General features: G+C 41.2%; 1 protein-coding gene across 13 annotated transcripts; it reads left to right on the forward strand.

The window, feature by feature from the left end:
- Positions 1-706: 706 nt before the first annotated feature.
- Positions 707-19,133, forward strand: FANCL (FA complementation group L). 13 transcript variants are annotated; one of them, XM_061559585.1, is made up of 15 exons: positions 709-1,058; positions 2,758-2,869; positions 3,282-3,340; positions 4,824-4,884; positions 5,742-5,798; positions 5,930-6,027; positions 7,728-7,824; positions 10,317-10,385; positions 12,147-12,297; positions 13,838-13,921; positions 14,471-14,516; positions 14,672-14,753; positions 15,413-15,529; positions 17,476-17,547; positions 18,581-19,133. In XM_061559585.1, the coding sequence occupies exons 2-15, from the start codon at positions 2,777-2,779 to the stop codon at positions 18,614-18,616; spliced, it is 1,122 nt and encodes a 373-aa protein (XP_061415569.1). In that variant the 5' UTR covers positions 709-1,058; positions 2,758-2,776; the 3' UTR covers positions 18,617-19,133. The 13 variants fall into 13 exon arrangements, with proteins under 13 accessions (XP_061415578.1, XP_061415569.1, XP_061415576.1 ...); XM_061559592.1 differs by having other exon boundaries at positions 1,037-1,058; positions 2,788-2,869; XM_061559587.1 differs by having other exon boundaries at positions 1,040-1,112.
- The last annotated feature ends 745 nt before the right edge of the window (positions 19,134-19,878 follow it).

The raw sequence follows: 19,878 nt of genomic DNA on the forward strand, positions 1-19,878 counted from the left end.
CAATCACACAACTACACAATCACACAACTACACAATCACACAACCACACAACTACACAATCACACAACTACACAATCACACAACTACACAATCACACAACTACACAATCACACAACTACGCAACTACACAATCACACAATTACACAACTACACAATCACAACTACACAATCACACAACTACACAATTACACAATCACACAACTACACAATCACACAACTACACAATCACACAACTACACAATCACACGACTACACAATCACACAACTACACAACTACACAATCACACTACACAATCACACAACTACACAATCACACAATCACACAACTACACAATCACACAACTACACAATCACACAACTACACAACTACACAATCACACAACTACACAATCACACAACTACACAATCACACAACTACACAATCACACAACTACACAACTACACAATCACACAACCACACAATCACACAACTACACAACTACACAATCACACAACTACACAATCACACAACTACACAATCACACAACTACACAACTACACAATCACACAACTACACAATCACACAATCACACGACTACACAATCACACAACTACACAACTACACAATCACACAACTACACAATCACACAACTACACAATCACACAACTACACAACTACACAATCACACAACTACACAATCACACAACTACACAATCACACAACTACACGACTACACGACCACACGAACTCTCTCCTCTCCCGCTGCTGAAGCGAAGAAAGTCCCGTTCTGTGAGGCCCTCTCGCCGTCCTCGACGTTGGCATCGAAGCTCCTGAACGCTGCTGCTGCTGCTGCCGCCACGACGCACAGAGATCCACATGCATGGGGTCATGCGAATTGGTTACGTGAGATTTATACAAAATTGGTATCTGAAAATAATATGCATGTTGGCTGCCTACGTGTATATACTTTACCTCGATTTTTATTAACTCGTTTGAATGTGGAGGAATCTCCCCCATTGCGTTTCCCTCTGACCTGGCAACCGGAGTGGGCACGGAAGCCGCCTCGCAGGGACTGCACGTGAGTGCGCTGCCCGGCGTGGTGAAGTATGGTGAATACGGGTGGTGAAGTATGGTGAATACGGGTGGTGAAGTATGGTGAATACGGGTGGTGAAGTATGGTGAATACGGGTGGTGAAGTATGGTGAATACGGGTGGTGAAGTATGGTGAATACGAGAGTGGTGAAGTATGGTGAATACGGGTGATGAAGTATGGTGAATACGAGAGTGGTGAAGTATGGTGAATACGAGAGTGGTGAAGTATAGTGAATACGGGTGGTGAAGTATGGTGAATACGGGTGGTGAAGTATGGTGAATACGGGTGGTGAAGTATGGTGAATACGAGAGTGGTGAAGTATGGTGAATACGGGTGGTGAAGTATGGTGAATACGAGAGTGGTGAAGTATGGTGAATACGGGTGATGAAGTATGGTGAATACGAGAGTGGTGAAGTATGGTGAATACGAGAGTGGTGAAGTATAGTGAATACGGGTGGTGAAGTATGGTGAATACGGGTGGTGAAGTATGGTGAATACGGGTGGTGAAGTATGGTGAATACGAGAGTGGTGAAGTATGGTGAATACGGGTGGTGAAGTATGGTGAATACGAGAGTGGTGAAGTATGGTGAATACGGGTGAAGTATGGTGAATACGAGAGTGGTGAAGTATGGTGAATACGAGAGTGGTGAAGTATGGTGAATACGGGTGAAGTATGGTGAATACGAGAGTGGTGAAGTATGGTGAATACGGGTGAAGTATGATCAATACGAGGAGGGTGAAGTATGGTGAATACGAGGGGGGGGGGGGCTCTGTAATTGAAACTTGTATTTGCTGTTAATGATGATGAACCATGGGTTAGTTTGAGCTCTGTAGCGGTGTGTTGCCATGCATCCCGCTGCGGTGTCCAAGGACCACCAATGTTTGTGCTCCATTCGGGGGTCTGCGATTCCGTGGGGGTTCGAGAGCAAAGCTGTTGCCCACTCGTCAAATGATGTGTCTCTCTCCCATCATGCTGAGGAGGGGGACAGTGCTCACATGACGTGTGGATCTGTTCTTGACTTGAAGCTGTTGGGACTGCAGGAATTCGTATTCTTTGCGTCTTTCGGTAAAGTCACGTGGATAGAAAGACCCAAGGAAAATGGGGATTTGTATTGCAGTATGTTGTGTAATTTCGTGGATTCCAACGTTGTGTTGTGTCCACCCGAACAACCCATCAACTCTGCCGGTTCCCTGGCCAGCATCCTATACATATACTGCACATAATTAAATATATTTATCAATTCTAATCTCGTGACTTTTACACGTAATTATCCACCAAATACATTTAGTTAACACCTAACAACTGCATATCAGTGAAATATATATAATGTAATACACTTTACTAATGCATGCTTTTAAAATATCTGCTACTGCAGAGTGGGGAGGCTGGAGATCCTGACAGGAGTACACTAATCATGTTGCCTATTTGTAAATGAAACACATTTAGAATTACATTATTTGGTACTAACGCGTACATTGGTATAACCAAATTATTCCTTAAATTTAAAATTAAAATAACGTTACCAGCAGATTTTTTTTTAATTGTAGTAATGCTAATTTATTATTGATCTGCTCGTATGTAAATATTAGCAAATGTGGAAAACTACTGCATATCGCAAGTGGGCTTTCATGAAAATGGTTGTAAGCCACAGAGTTGGCATAAAATAAATATCCAATTGTTCAGTCGTTTGTGAGCAGGAGTGATGGCTTGCAGTGGGATGCTGCAGGAGGAGTGCCCTCTGCTTGTGCCGCTCAACCAAGAGGGCACCCTGTATGACGGCTTCATCACCGTCAGGGTAAGCCCTCGTTGCATTCACATTGTTTAGAACAACAACAGTCTTAATCGAGCGATCTCACGACAGTGACTTTTATAAATATGGTTTAAAGGAAGCCCTTTCGTGTGTCTGGTCAATTCACTGTTTATGACTGAACCATGCCAATGTTTGGAATGCAGTGGCTATATTTTTCCTTTTTTTGTGCCGCAGTTTTATTTTTTTTCGGTAATGTCTCCAATCAAATTATGCCGTCATTGTTTTTGTAAAGCGCTCTTGAGTGTCTTCGATGAAAGCATGTTTATAAATATGCTAAATGTAAACCTTGTAATAATTGCATCATAATATTTTTCATTAGTTTATGAATGAAAGAAATATGTTTTTATTCCATTTGAATCACACTAATTTTACAGATTTATCATTTCATGATTTTTAGGAAAGAGATTTTAGGTTGCATGTTGCACTTCCACCAGATGGCCAAGTGAGAAATGCAAGGTAAACATCAGTCATCACTGTCACGTACTTAATGTGACATATACAGTTTCTTTCTGTCATCAGTTGGTTATCGTATAATTTTCATACTTAAGATTTTAAAATTACAGTGTAACCAGAGGTAGCCGTGTGGTTCGGAGGTCAGACGTTTGAGCTGGTAACCCCTGATATCCTGATTACAACTGGGTTCTCAAGCATATAGTGAGTTGATCATCACACCTTGGTCACCACTGACCACAAAATACATCACATTAAATTTAGTTTGGCTAAATTCCAGGTCAAAATTTGAAATATCAATCTGACAGCCGTTCAGAAAGCGTTTCACTTTGTAGAAGGGCGGGTGGGAAAGTGATATCCTTCATGTGCACACATTCCATTCCTTGCTTGCCACTCCATTATTACTCTTCACCATCGACCATCATCCCTGAAAGTCACGTGTCATGCCCAAGCCCACTTACTTCTCTTAACAGTTTGAATGATTTCATTCACCTGTTTATGTTCTAAATCCATGTTTTTCTCTTTATGTCTATTAATGTAATTCCAAGCATGCATCTCCAAGCTTCCATGCGCACTTTTAGTCTGTTGCATTTTCTTCAACATTCATGTGCCTGAACCATATATCATTGCAGGGAGTACGCACTGATTTTTTTTTACTTTATTCTTCAGGTGTATTATTATGCTACTTTCATAATGAATTTTTTTTTTACAAAAGCACCCCAACCTAATTTTGTCCACGTCATTATTTCATCATTTGGATCCCCGCCCACCTTTAATAGCCACACTAGGTATACATATACTGATTTGGTTTCCAGCTATGACCGTCCAAAATATATATATCCAATCGTTTAGCGAACTTGTTGTCCATCACCTTTGTGTTTTTCATATTTATCCTGAGCCCAACTTTACAGGAGTTTTTATTAAATTATTGTATCATTTATTGCAGTTCATTCCTGTAGGACATTATAATGACAATGTCATCAATACATTTAATATGGTTAATGTCTTCTAGATTAGTATTTATGCTTTTTCTTCTCCAATCCGATTTTCAACGAATATCTTCTAATGTCGCTGTGATTTAGTGCATCAACTTATGTGACTCCACTTTTAACATGTAGCTTGGTACTTGTTTCATGCAATATGTGACTGTTCAATTTTTTTATGGCATATAGTATTTCTCAATATTTGTTTTATATTTAGGCCAAGGTTTGAGAGACAGCTTGGATGACAATCGCTTTCAACCAAGTCGAATCACCTTTTCACAATCAAACATATACATGCATTCAACATTAAATGTTAAACATTTTTACTGCCTATTGTGTGATTTCATTACTCAGAAGCCGTTGTGCAGAGTTTTTACTGATCTAAATGTTTTGAATAAAATGTTTCACTAGGATATTGTGTTCCTACAAAAAAAAGCTCAACTTTGATCATCTGCTGTCTCTGACAGATTCTCAGTGACTTGAAATGCAATGTCTTCTGTTGCCAGGCTGCACTGCAGCTGGCAGCTCAAGCAGGCACTCCGAGGCCACCAGGCACTTGTGAAGCAGGTAGTTTTGGCTACGTTAATAAATACACTTTTTGAATGCTAATTGCATCTCGAATGGCTTTCACCAGGTTAGGCGTACAATTATAATTGTTGGTTTTGGTTCAGTACATAATAATTAATTGATCTTGTATTTTTTTTTGCTTTTGTATTTTATTTCACAAATCATTAGGCTGTTGCTTACCTTAGTCTTATAATATACTACAGTACTTGTCTGTAAAATGTCTAGATTTATAGCATTGTAATTCTGTAGAAAAATTGTATTGTGAAATCTTCAGGATACCAGTAGAAACACTAATTGTTTTTGTAAATTTTGTACAATTGTCAGTGTAAAATTGTTCACATATAATGTTTCAGTTATCAACATTGTAATGCTTGAGACATTGTAAAGTTTGATGTGAACATGTGTTCTACTCTTTGGACACATGTTTTACCATATAATTTTACCTTGTCATGAATATATTTTCCAGTTCATATTTTCAAATGAAAACATACTACACTTCTAAAATAGGGCACCGCATTTAATAATGTCATGTGAATTACAGAACTATAAATAAGTCGCATAGTGGTGCAGCAATCAGTGCTCTGCAATTCATCCAGCGACCTGAGTTTGATTCCTGGCCATGGTTAACGTTGGTGGCAAGTGGTGTCTGAACCATCCCTGAGCACCCCCCCCCCCCCCCCCATTTTAGAAATCTGCATGACAACCAGTTTGGTGAAATATGATAAAAACAACCCCTATGAGCTACATAGATAGTGGATTAAAAAAAATGGTTGTGAATTATTAAATTGCATTATTAATATACGATAAAACATGCTATGCACGCTTTGGTATATCACAGGTATGCTTATGTATTTCAGAGGCTAGAACAAAGCCAGTCCTTAGAAGACTTCATCGTGGAGCTAAAGATGATCTTGGTGAGTGTCGGTGCTTCAGTGTAACCCTGGTGTACTGCCATTTTAAGATGTCTAGCAGCGCCCCTTTCCACTGAAAGTACCGGCTTTCATTGTAGACTTGTGCCACCTTCGTACCGCCCCGTGTCTCCCAGGAGGCTTCTTTGAGGAGCAAAAGAGCACTGCACGCGCCACCACCTCCTTCCTACTACTCGCGGCTCATTGGAGAAATTGAGGCCCTGGGATGGGAAACGTAAGTGCAGGAGTAGGAGAGCTTTGCCATATGTGTTGTGTTCATTTCTTGCAGATGTATAGCATTTCTTTATTTAGCATACTGCAGCTGGTTGGCATTGTAGGCACAGAAGGGATTTATTGGCAAGCTTTTGGATGTACTGGCAGATGTGCCAAATACAGGGACATATGATGTTAATTTAGAGTAAAACTCTCAAATGTAAGTGGGGGCAAGAAAAATTGTGACTTGTAATTACAACACCAGACACGTACGTTGAAATATGTATTTGTGCACAATTTTTTTAGATTAACATGTTTTGGAAATATTCTTAAGTTTATTGACAAAGATCTATATAATTATTGTCAGCACTGCAGTGTCAATCTGAGTCTGCTTAGAACAAGGTGAGGGTCCAATGACTTAATGCATTCAGATTATCAATTGAAACGTCTAATAACATCAGGAAAGTGTAGTTATTAAGATTTCATATTTTCGTGATTTTTTGTTAAAGCTTGGTGTTACAGCAATGGTCACCCATACACAATGGCCTACTTTTACAGATGATGTCTTATCGTCTTTAACATCCTCCTTTCAACATATGGCATGCTTTCCTAATGGTCCATAACATTACCACATCGATATGGGATTCAAGCTGTGAATCCTTACATTCTCCGTGGTAGAAGTACCTCGTAAGGTAGTTCCACTGGGAATGCAGCAAAAAGATCACGCCACTTTGTGCCGTCTCTAAAAAAAGTATTTTAGATTTATTTTTCCAGACGCACAACATACATACCATTACGTTTGGTTTGATTAAAATATTCGAAAAACAATGCAGTATTTAAATGGTTTTACCCGTAATGTAGGTTATACACTTGTACTGCACTGTTGTGTGTGCTGGCTGATTTGGGGACATCAGGCAATCTACGCGGCGGTCTGCTTGCACACATTAAAGGTGCCGCATTGCTGTGCAAGAACAGGCTCCTGTGTTCTGACAGCTGGGCCAATACAACCACCCGCTGACTCTAATAACAATAACAGCATGTGAAACAGACACACGATCGTTTATCCAATTCCTGGCACAAATAGTTTTTAAGAAAATTTCAGAAGTAAAAACTCTTCAAATGTAGGCATTTGAAAACCATGCATGTGAGGGGAGGCTCCTAACCTGCACAATTTGACGCTCTGCACGCATGCCCTAACCTGCTGTAAGAGTAGCAGTGTCTAGCACCGGTGTTTACGAGATTGCTCACTCATGACCTTGTGAAGGTTAATGCGAGAGGTATAATCATGATTCCAGAAGTGTCCCATGTCAGGTTTATGTGCAGATATTCGGTTGTTGATGTGGGGAATTCTAATGGAGGATTGAGCTGTTTTTGACAGATCAGTGATGCACATTTTGCATAAAAATGTGAAAAGTCCAGAATTTATTTTTTTAAATGCTGTATTAGGTATTTTATACCTCTGAATTGTGTGCGCCCAATTTATTTTACATTTGACAGTAGAGTCAAATGAAGTGATCTCTTGGATTGAGCTTCTTTGGGTGCCTGTTTACCACATTCAGACCACTCACGTGCGATGTACGCACTTGCTTTACAATGAAATCAAGCAATGCGTGATATGAAAGATTCGCTCTCTGATGTGTGCAATGGAAATTACATTCTTAGAAATAAAAACATTTCATTTGGGCAGCCAGTTTCATTTTACAGACTAATTTTTTTCGGCAGGCTAACTTTCATCGACCCCAACTTCAGCACTATTGGATTCAGCTTCTGGGACACAAGTGGACGCCCGCACACCATCACCCTCAACCTGAAGCCACAGGTATTCACCCACCAAAGAATTTGGTCCAATTTCTTGGTCAGCTTTCAGATAGAGGTTTAAAAATTCTGCAATAGCATTTTTATTCCTTGTACTAAGTAAGTTAATTAGATTAGCGTTAAGAGCAGACACTCTTGTTACCCAAATTGAGTCTTATAATATTATGATAACATCATCACAAACCATTTGCCTGTGGTATCCGCCTTGATAAACAGCCCAAAATAGCACACTCTATGCATATACATATAGACAACAACTCAGAAAGTGTGTCCTCCAATAATATTTTGCAGCCTGGCCAAAAACTCCTAAAATCAACAGACTATGCAAATTTAAGTGGAGTTATTTTATATCACGGTGTGCTGTGGATTATAAGATTCGTGATACACCATCACATTGCCAATGGATTTTTGTAATTCTCCTGAATGTAGTTTATGAATGTTAGATACAATTAATATAATGAATCCTACACACACAAGATGTGTGCATGGAAAGTGCATAACATATATAGATTTCAGTCTCCCACTGCTGTTGAATGGGCTCATGGAGTGGCCTGCATCGATAAGTCGTAGAGAACACCTTATTATCCTGATAAGTACATATAAGTATATATAAAATTCCTTTCTGGTTCTAGCCTCCCACGATCCGAAGGCATGGCCGTGAGATGTACTATCCTACACCACAGTTCTTGTGAGTTGAGATTTGTCACATACACCGTCATCAAATCATGGTTCTTCTGGTTTGGCTTCAGCCTCGCTTTCCTGGGACTGAGCCTTGAATCAGCATCTTCTCCAGGCAGTCTCCAGGTTTCTGCAAGATGTGTCCCAGGAACATCATCTCTCTCTCTTCTTGATAGACTTAAGCAATCCATTTATGTAGCCCATTTCATCGAGGATCGATGTATTTGTGATTCTGATACGTGTACGTGCAATTGAGAGGATATATTTGTACCCAATTAAATATCTTCCAAAGGGTAACAGATAGGTGTGCTGGCAGTGGCTGCAAAGAGAATAGATTTTGTTCAGTGCATTCACGCTTATTAGCAACAGGATGTATGGTGTTAAGGCCAACAAGCTCATGTAGATCAATTAGCACACTTAACCGTTCAATACTTTGTAATGGGGCTAAAGTGTGTGCTGAAAAATCCCGCTCCCTCGTGAGTCTGACTGTATAATTGTGCTTCGTGTTAGTCTCTCATTTAAATAGCGGTGCCAGTATTTAATGGAATACTTGACAGTTCTGTTAATTGGATACAGCATATATCTCTATATGCACTGCACAGTTCTTTTCCACGATCCATTTATTGTCCGTACTACTCATCCGTTTCAGAAAATATTTTCTGGGTCAGTCCCGACAGCCGGTGCGGGTGACTGGCTTTACGATTCCTGGGTAATTGTGTGCACGGACAAAAATGAATGTGTCCCTTTCTCTGAATGCCAGTGGTCGCTCGCCCTCATTTTAATCTTCCACTGGACCCTGTGAGCTGCGCTGACAGGAGACACATTGACACCTGTATGTGTCAAGCCACATGGCGGCTCCTGCCATGCTGCTGAGACCAAAAATGTTGAGAAACATGGACCTGACTACAGTTCTTAGCCAAGCTCAGTTGCCATACATATGTAGTGAGTCCAACTGAGTCGCAGACGTTGTCTTGGGAGCCACACTATTTATTACAACAACTCAACACAACATAACGTAACCTACACTCGGGTGTTGAATGCCCATCTAACCATGCTATGGCATAAGTAGACACGGTCTCGCTATCCCGGTCCGGACCACGAGCTGGGTCCCGGACTGCGTGGCTAGAGGCTTCTTCAACCCGACGTGGATCTTCTTCACCCACAACCCGAAGAACCCCGAGCCCCTCCACGGGGCCCCGTTATATCGGCCCGGGCTGGCGCTGGCTCCGCCCCTCGCCCCGCCCACCTTCTAGATCTCTCGAGCTCTGTCCCGAAGGCTCCCGAGAGCTCCTCTATACCACGTGACCGCCCAGCGGCCCCCCGTCCACCGGTGGCCCCCCTCCAATATCATCCGGTCGCGTGTCGGCAGGTCAACCGGCGTGTCATGCCCCAACGTAATCCTGGCTGGCTGACGCTCCCTCTCGCTCCCTCACCGGGAGCCCGCACCGCACACTGCTCGCGGTGCCTCCGCGCTGACCAGCACTCACCCAAGCCCCGCTAGGGCTGGGTCTGCACCCAGTAACCGGGCAGCACATAATGACAACACATTATCTGCCGTGGCCTTGCAAACCCGGCACCACACAGTGACATTCACAGTCACTACACATATAAGAGGGCATTCGGTGATAAATCTGTTACCTTTCTGGCACCTCTTGCGCAAGGAGTCATGCCACGTGCACAGAGGATGCTTTCAGTCTTGTTGCTTGGCTACATTACAATTTTTTATAAGGTGAAAATCAAGTAAGATGTCTGTGGAGGTGTGTAAGCGTTGTGTTTGCATACTAATGGGATCTCCTTTATGATTGTTGTTGTCCACAGTACCCTGTTGAGGCTCCAGAATGCTTGGTCGATATCCCTGTGACATTTGACCTTCACTGGACCCCACAAGTAAGAGTATTTGCTGTAAATAAACCAGAGACAATACTTTGCTGATCACACTGACACATTAATCATATACATCCAAAGATAAAACAACATCACAGTGACTAAGTAGTTATATTTAATACACAGTTTTTAAAACTATTGACGCTTCAGGTTATCTAGAGTCATGAACATACCTTGTATATTTGTTTTTGAGATGCACTGTTTAATGTTATTTAAGGTGCTTTTTAATCTGTTAACTGGATACCAAATAACTGTTGACTCGACACAATTGGAAACAAAGGCAAAATATATATTCCATACCTCAGGCAATTACGGACGGAGGACAAGGATTAAAATGATGAAATGAAGAGATGAAAATGACACTGACAAGGAACAACAACCAATGTACTTCAAGAAGGACGTGTTCAATTAGTGCATCGTTTCGACCATGTCATACATCAGAAACATTGACACTATGAAATAAAATCCAACAAAAGCTGATAATGATGCAAATAAACTTGGACAGATGCATGTTTGGAATTGCACAAACAAAAAAGGCAAACACGTGCATCAGAGAATAAATGCAAATCCGAGATATACTGAGGGCTTTAGGCAGGGTGCACCGCAAGAAGGAATGATTACTGGGGACAAAGCCGTTGATGGAATTGTAGCCAATTGATGAGATCACCACTGGGGAAACAGAGCAGGGAGATAACTTCACGTGCAGGAGCGAGATGGATTGTGTCATCAAGAGACCATGAGGGACATGGATTGGTGTGGTGAGGCCTTCATTCAGCAGTGGATAGATGATGACTGATAATGATACTAGGAAGACCATTACAATAGTTTTTGTCTTAATTATATCATGTCATCTACATGTCAGTAACTTGGAAAGCTTTTCCTTCTACGTTTAAAATCGCATCACTTTGACCACAAACAATATGCGTGATTGCAGGCTTGTTCGTATGCAATTCCCTCTTCCCCACTCAGTTTTAACAAACAAAACAAGAGCTGAGCATACATCATCAAGGCCTAGCAGTCAGAGACAGTATTTTAATTACCTGCTATTCTTATTACATGTTTGTTAAATATCCCTGCTACAGCTTGCCAACCACTTAATTGCACAGTGGATAAACACATACTATAGTTGATGAACGCAGATCAGCGGGAAGCAAATCTCCACCTTGTGTATCCACCCCACTTGTGAATAATCACACATTCCCACCCAATACAGTGGGTGACATGGTGTGATAATAGGAGCCTGATTTTTTTTGTCATTGTCAAGGATATTGTAATGTCTGAAAACCAGTATTGATTGATTACCGTTACTGAGTTCTGCAAGCAAATGCTTGATTACAATATTCTAAAGAGGTTTGGTAACTCTCTATATATCTGTCTTCCAGTATTAAGACACTTTCATGGATTAATTTCCATTGTAAAACCTTTTAATCTAATGAAATAATGTAGCATATAGATGACAAATGCAAATTATCATACATGTATACAATTTAGCAAATTATGCCATTCATATAATCTGATCATCTTTACATTCCTATCTTTGCATTTGTAATTCTGGTATGTATGCACAACATTTGTTCTTGAGCATTTTTAATTGCTGCACTATACTTATCTGTAGTGAGTCGTCTAAGGATTCACCTTGCCTTATAATCCCGAGCCCTGAATGCAAGTGAATATCATGGGACTGGTATGTGAATAGCACTGAAATGGCATGTGAATTGCTCGTGAAAGTCATGTGAATGGCACGTGAATGCCGTGCGCCTACAGAGCAGCCTGGCCACCATGCGAAGTCACTTCCTGGCAGCCGTGGAAGCCCTGAAGGATTTCTGGGACACGATGGATGAGATCGACCGGAACACCTGGGTGCTGGAACCCGAGAAGCCCTCCCGCGCTTCCACTACACGCCGCATCGCCATCGGTCTGTCTGCAACACACACGAGCATCTCCATCCTTAGTGGTTACCACAAACACCATGGGCATAACAGGGATAATATCATAATTTGCTTATCCATGCGTCTTCAGACTTTTTACGAGGGTCTTGTTTTAGGAGATTTGGCCAATTCCTTTCACGAGTGTTTTTGCAAATGAACGCTGTGGCGATCAAGGGGTAGACCTGGGACCAACTGGCAGGACACTGCCAAGGTAGATCTTGGAGGTCACAAGTCGACTGTGCAGCAGCTACGATATCTCAGAATCAGAATCTGAATTTATCCTGGAGGAATGCGATGAACTATGAAGCTCTTTTTCACATGTCCAGTAGGAGCGGGTCAGTGAATTACAAGGGTATGTGTATTGGTATCAACGGCTTTGGTTAAAATTATAACATGTTGCTCTTGAGTAAACTGAAGTACCTGCTAGGCGAAATACTTTGTATAACAGGAAATACACTTCCAAAGGTTTGTACAGATGGGTCTATGAACCCACTCATTGTATGTGTAGTGACATCGCAGATGTCATTGTGTGGTGCCGGCCCTAGAGAGGCACGGCGTGCGATGTACTCACATCGCGAACATCACGTGTGTAGCGACATCGTGGATGTCACTGGGTAATGCCGGCTCTAGCGAGGCACGGCGTGCGATGCATTGCCATCGCGGACACCCCGTATATGTGGGTGCAGGACCAACCCTAGTGGGGGCTCGGTGAGCGCTGGGTCATAGCGCTGGGTGGCACCACGCGTGGCGTGCAGTGCCGACCCCTACAGGACGGGGTGTGGGAGTGTCAGCCATGGAATGAGGTTACCCCAGGCCATGGCACTCTGGTTGACCCTGGAAGGCACGTGACGAGTAAGATCGACACAAGGGCCCCAAGTGGGGGCTGGGGGTGGTCACGTGCTGGGACGAGATCCTGCTAGAGGGTTCGAGAAGGTGGTCGTGGCCAAGGGCGGAGCCAGCCACGGCCAGCGGGCATATAAGCCGGGTCCCCGAGAGGGACCGGGGTGCAGCATTGTCATCTGAAGATCTACGTTTTACGTTCTACGTCCAAGAAGAAGTCACCAACACGTGGACCAGGACTCAAGCCGGGGTCCTGCCCATTGTAGCTACTCCCAGTGTAACTCGTGTAGTTAGCCTGGTGGTCCACCACCATAGGTTGTTATCTTGTATAAAGGAGCAGTTACCCCTTTTGTGTTAATGTGTTGGTATTAATAAATGTGTTGCCTCCAAAGAGTCCATCTGCGCCTCAGTTGAATCCACTACATATGACTATTTTCTGGCCAACCCAAAGCTCAGCCCAGCTGGCATTTCACAAATCCATGTGATTCACCATCCCTTAGCTGCAAACTACTAAATTACAGACATGCACAACCATTTCCCTGACACCGTACTTGTGTGTGGGGAAAGTGGAGTATAGTTTTTAGCTTATGGGAAAAAAGTAACATGTGAACACAGAATAATGTTTCTATATCTATGTCCCTGTTTTTTTTTTTATCAAAAACACATTGAAAATAAAATTATTTCCAGGCAATAGTGCATCACTGCACCTGGAGGTGGACCCACAGCATCCCAAGACCTTTCCCGAATGTCGCTTCCTAGGTGCTGACTACGGTATGGCATCCACTGCTCATGGGTTTTGTTCTAAACCCAACCCATACTATTATACATCCATCGTATCCCTTCTATAACCGATGCTAAGGCACCCCTTTGTTCACTTTTGGATTAAGGCCTCCTCCTTGGAGTTGTCTGGTCATACTTCACCATGCTGGTCAGTGTGGATTGGTGAAGTGTGGATCCAGGATCAGTTTAAATGATCTCACTCGTCATCGTTGTTGGCCATCGCAGGCTTTCCAATTTGGTTCGCTGGCATTACAATGTAGTGTGTTAATTACTATGGCACTGCTTTCTTTGATTATATTTTATTATTTCTAATTCATATTCAACTGGTATCCCCATTGTGTATGTCTTTTAAGTTGTAATCCGGTTATCTGAGTGATGTCATGTTGCAAAATTACTACAGAATAGTCTAAATGTACCTTATTATGCCGTCTCCTCAACTATTCTTCTGTTAACAGAACCACAAGAATAAACTCCATCTGCTAAAACAATTGCATTAAGATGAAGTTGTATTGTATCACAACAATGTTGTTACCTTTTCAGTGGTCACCCCTCTCAGGAACAAGCTCAGTGCAAATATGCATCACTGGTGAGTAACAGGCATCAGTAGAAGTTTCAGTTCGTGTGAAGGTTGTGGCTGAAGTTACTGTTGGCGGTGCTTGCTCGTGTAAGCATTGCATCTACACTTTTTATACTTGCACTCGATATAACGTTGGGAAATGACCACATTTGTCCGTTTAACAGGCATCCTGAAGCCTCAGTATTGCACAACCTGCTCCACCTGCTGGAGATTGAGCTTCCTTCGCCCGCAACCCACAGCAAGGCCGTAAGGCTGCATTCGCTTTCACCGACACACGCATTACTGCCGCAGCTGCATTCCCTCGGTTCATTAACTGTTTGCTGCCGTTGCAGTGAATCGTAGAAACGCCAAGCGCCGTCTCACATCACTACATGGCCATTGTGATTCATCATCAACTGTGGAAAAAATATAAATATTTTTTTAAATTACAGTTTTTTTACACTTAATTGGCTTTCATACATCTGTAAATTTGCAATTTGGGGATTGCATTGAGCTTTGACCTATACATATTTTGGTGTTGACGGTATAGGTAAAGTTGCAAATTATAAAGTCTCCCACAACGTAATGTAAAGCTGGTGGTAGACCTGAATACCTTGTTTTTGGAGACAGGACTATTGTTTACATATTTTATTATGTTTGAAGCATGGCATCGGCAGGTCACTTGGTGGCCTGTGGAAAGCAGTATATGTATAGGTGTTCTGCTACTACAGCACCTCCGATCAGCACGGTTGGCTACGTATGGTGCGAAAAAAGTTCAACGTACATACATACAATTTCCTCCGACGTGCAAAATAGCCACAAAGAAATATTCAAACATACAATCGCAGCACCCTTCTAACAAAGAGATACTTTCACTGGATACTAATTTGGTTGTATGAAGGACATTTGACTTGTGTGCATCGCAGGACTTCAGCATGGAGTGTGGCATCTGTTATGCATACCGGCTGGAGGCGGCAATCCCTGACCAGGTGTGCGACGAGCCCCGGTGTGGCCAGCCCTTCCACCAGGCCTGCCTCTACGAGGTCCGCCAAGCCGTCTGTGTGTGCATTGTGAATTTTAACTGCTTGATTGGTCGCACTGAGGGCAATTATTGGATATTATTTCTGCTTTTTTAGTTAATTTTTTGGACTCAAATTTAACAAGCAGTGGGATCTTGCTATGTTTCTGAATCTAATGCCACCGTGGCTACAATATTATTGGCATGCTTCCTTCATTGTATATATGTTAAAGCTGCCAGTACTAATTTTTGTTTCGTTTTGATGACAGATTTTGATTACTAATATTTTCGTATTAAGATTAGGTTGTGGTCTAATTGGCAATTTCACTAATAGGTTTTTAAAAATGTAACAGGCATTTGTAATTATTATATTATAGTATTGTTAATTAGCCAACATACAACCTTTATTGCATTCACCTGGTCAAATACGAACTAATGTACTGATTTGAGAGAAATAGTGAGTGTATGTTTGTTAATTGTTGCAAACTTGCCAAATAAATAATTTGTGTTGCTTTTACGATAGCGCATCAAATTTACATTGCAATCGGTTCAACTTTAAGCAATGTTATCCTCTTATGAAGCCCATTCTAGAAGCGGTAAATGGAACAGCAATCAAAATATGACATTTCAGGGCCACAATCGGCATCAACGGCAACGCTGTGTCATGTTATTGCGTTGTACAAAGCGGCCGATAACATTAAACATTCTGAAAATGTGAAAAAAACGATATGTCGGACACGATGGCAGCTTAAATCTCGTTACAGCCAACAGTCATCCTGGCTGCATCAGATAATGCGGCTGATTATGGTGGGGCAGCGTCGTGCTAGATTAACAGGTTTAGCGATGCTTTCAAATCTTGTGCTTCACCAGTTAACATCAGCAAATAAACCATCAACAGAAAAATAACTAACAGACAGGATTGATGCGTTTCAGAAGTAGCATGGGTGTTAGATTACCTAATGAAAATGAATGCATCGTATGAAAAAATCAGTATCGGAAATCCTTTATAAGAATGACAATTGAGCATTTAAAATGCTAGGGTGTTGAGAAGAGTTAACTCTTTATCTTTGAATGGGATTTGATGAGCTGCCAAATTTTGACGCACAATCGTGGCGAGTCAAAAAAAAAATAGCAGCATAAATTACACACCCACGCAGTGTATCACTCATTGCTGATTACTCTCTGACAGGAGAGGTACAACATTGTTAATGAAAGTTGGCCCATATAGGTAGGCAAGCACCTAATGGATATATGGCCAAAGCATTGTCTCAAACATGAAAGTGAATTATCCAAATTAGATTGCTTTAAATAGGCACTGGTTTACATTACCCCATCGTATAGAATTTGTGTAGATGTAAATATACTGCCATGCCACAAATCAAATGTTTCCTTATATATGGAATGTATGATCAAAAATACATTTAGCCCATCCCATGCATAGTTTCTCTAAGTCACAAATACTTCAGCTTGGAGTGTGTCAGAATTTAATTACTATTTAATTCGTGTAATCTTTTTGGACAACAGCTTCAAAGACAGTGGCTTGTTTCACCGTTAAGACACCTGCTGTCGTATGCATAATTATGTAAGGATTTTAATTACTGTCTCCATCATAATGAAAACAGGAGGTCATCTTCTTTGTTAAATCAATTATTTCTGATAAACACCTTAATTCAATGTTTGTACTATTTAACACCTGCTTGTGACTTCATTTAAGCAATAAATGTGTCACAATTTAAATTAAACACCTGGACTTGCTTTGTCTTGCCACCGGACTGAAAAGGTAAATAATCACGGAAGTGCAACCATGTAGCCTGATAAGCCACAGAGATTTCAACATTTTCCAAGTATTTTGACCCTGGTTTTGCACCCTGTGCCATTTGTCTCTTCAACAACTTGTCTGGATGCTAGAGTTGACTTGTCTGGATACTGTGAATGTGTCCGTCTGTGTCTTGATGTCTGCCATGTGAGCAGTGGCTGAGGTCTCTTCCCTCGTGCACACAGAGCTTCAACGTCGTGTTTGGAAAGTGTCCTTACTGCAGCAAGGTATTCGCACAAATTACTCCTTCCGTAATGTTTATACAGCATTTTACTCCACATTTGAAAAGGGTCATGTGTTTTTTTATCAATTGCTGATAAATGACAACCAATGCTGTCGAAGTGCTAAATAACATAAACATTGATGTATACCTTTTGTTGCTGTTCCAACAATGTATTATTTGGTTCATTCGGTAAAGTCACGGAGATAGAAAATAATAAAATTAAATAAAAATTTGATAAATAATTAAAACTAAAAACCCACGACGTTTCGAGCGCAACACAAGCGGTCTTCATCAGGCGGAGAGAAAAGAGGGGGCAAGCCTCCAAATGCAACTGCTTATAAGGGCTTCCAAAGTTGTGAGTGGGTGGAGGACGAGAGTTGCGGGGCAGAAGCAAGGAAAGCTGTGCGGCGTAAACAGCGTGGGTGGGGGGGCAGCCAGTGTGTTGCTTATCTCTGCAACACGGCACATGAAAGAAGGGGGCTTGTGTAGCAACAGCAGCAAACATGCGGCAGTGGCACGCATGGAAATACGAGCAACAACGAAATTGAACAGCAATCGCAGAGAGCCATACAGCAGCAAACAGCACTATCAAAGTTGTAATCGATTAGAGTTAACACATTTCTTGAATTGTTTAAGAAAAGAGAAAATGGGATGGAATTTCATCGGCGAGTGGTGCGAGGGAAGAATCCGAAAGAGAAGTGTTGTGAGCTGTTGAGCACAGCATGGGGATGAGACAACGTAGTCAATCTGGCAGTACGAGTCCTCAACATTTTCCATTGCCACCCGAATTAAGCCTGGTTATGGCTGTATTTATTCCATGAGTGAATGTTTCATTGTTTCGCTAATACCTTGTTATAATTGTTTCAACAGTTTCAGCTTCTAAGTAGAATCAAATGAATGTATTTTAATTATAAGAATTACGTAAAAATGGTAATTCATTGTACATACTTTACACCATTTATTGTACTGCTTACAGGTTGGTTTGTAAGGTTTTAAAATATGTGATACCAAAATAACTTGTTTTTTTGTCTTCACAGCCCATTACATTGAAGTTGGGTCCAAACACCACATAAGTAGTTCCGAGTGAGAAACTGGTATTCAATGGGAATGTTTCCCAGTTCTGGGGTGTTAAAATTAATTTTGTTACTTCAAAGCAATACAATTCTCCACAGAAGACGCGTGTGTGTCTGTCATAATCACACCATGCCAATTGAGTTGCAAGTTCTAATTTCTAAATAGATTTTTGGTTTAGGCCACGTGATGATCTGGCAACATTTCTGCTGTATGACTCTCTACCACCCAACATAACCAATCATTAAATTGACTACAGATATTTGACCACACCATTATGTGGTCTGACTCAAAAAACAATTATAAATGATAATGGCTGTAAAAACCTACATGTCACGAGTTGCTAGTTTATGCGCATGACAGTGCATATGCTTTCGGAATTGATCAAATACACATTTTTTTATTTGTATTAAGTTGAGAACACTTTGATGGTTTAATTTGTTATAAATGTATAGTGTACTCTAATGGTGGATTGCAGATTGTGTGAATCAGTGCTGAAATAAACCTTTTGTAAATGTTGCCGCTTCATTTATGCGTATTATAATTATGCTCTTTTTACCCATTCTTGTTAAGTACTTTTGTGTTCTGTTTGATAAATGTAGTTTAATTTCAAATGTGGTTAATTCAAGATGGATTTTCTTTAATATAAAACATTGAAATATGGAATGATACATTGTACTTTATACCACATTAGATGTGAAGGTCAGTGAGCATAGACGGATTTTGTTGTGTTTGTGTAAGCTATACTTCAGTACCTGTAGACCCAAACCATGTCTTGACAATGGTGTGGGAATAGAGTTGGGAAGGCAAATTGCCTTCCCCACCAACATTTGAATTGAGCAAGTCATATACTTGTGCCCTCAAAATAATGCGGCCGGATATTATTGTACCACATATAATAGCGATTATCGGAGGCACCCATTTTTTTTAGCTGTCCTGAAGCTCATCTCTTGGCCAGCGTGCAAAGTAATGCTGATTTGTTGTGCCCTGCGTCTCCACACTGCGGGAACTTCGCGTTCCAGGAAGTCTCAGTTTAGTGCATTAATGCACAACTGCTGTAGCATTGGATTGTGTGTTCCAGAATTGGATTGTAATATTTGTGGTTTCGTTGGTGTTCTTTTTCTACCTTTTAATGTAAATAACTGACATCAAAGCAATATTAATAGCAAGCTGTAAATGGGCAGCATTTGTTCTCCATGAAAATAACAGGGTTTTCATAATTAGCCTGCTAGTTATACTTATTGTGCTTGCGTTGCGATCGAAA

This window comes from Lethenteron reissneri, chromosome 25 (genome assembly GCF_015708825.2).
Source record: "Lethenteron reissneri isolate LAM-NWPU_2019-01 chromosome 25, ASM1570882v1, whole genome shotgun sequence".
Classification (NCBI taxonomy): Eukaryota; Metazoa; Chordata; class Hyperoartia; order Petromyzontiformes; family Petromyzontidae; genus Lethenteron; species Lethenteron reissneri.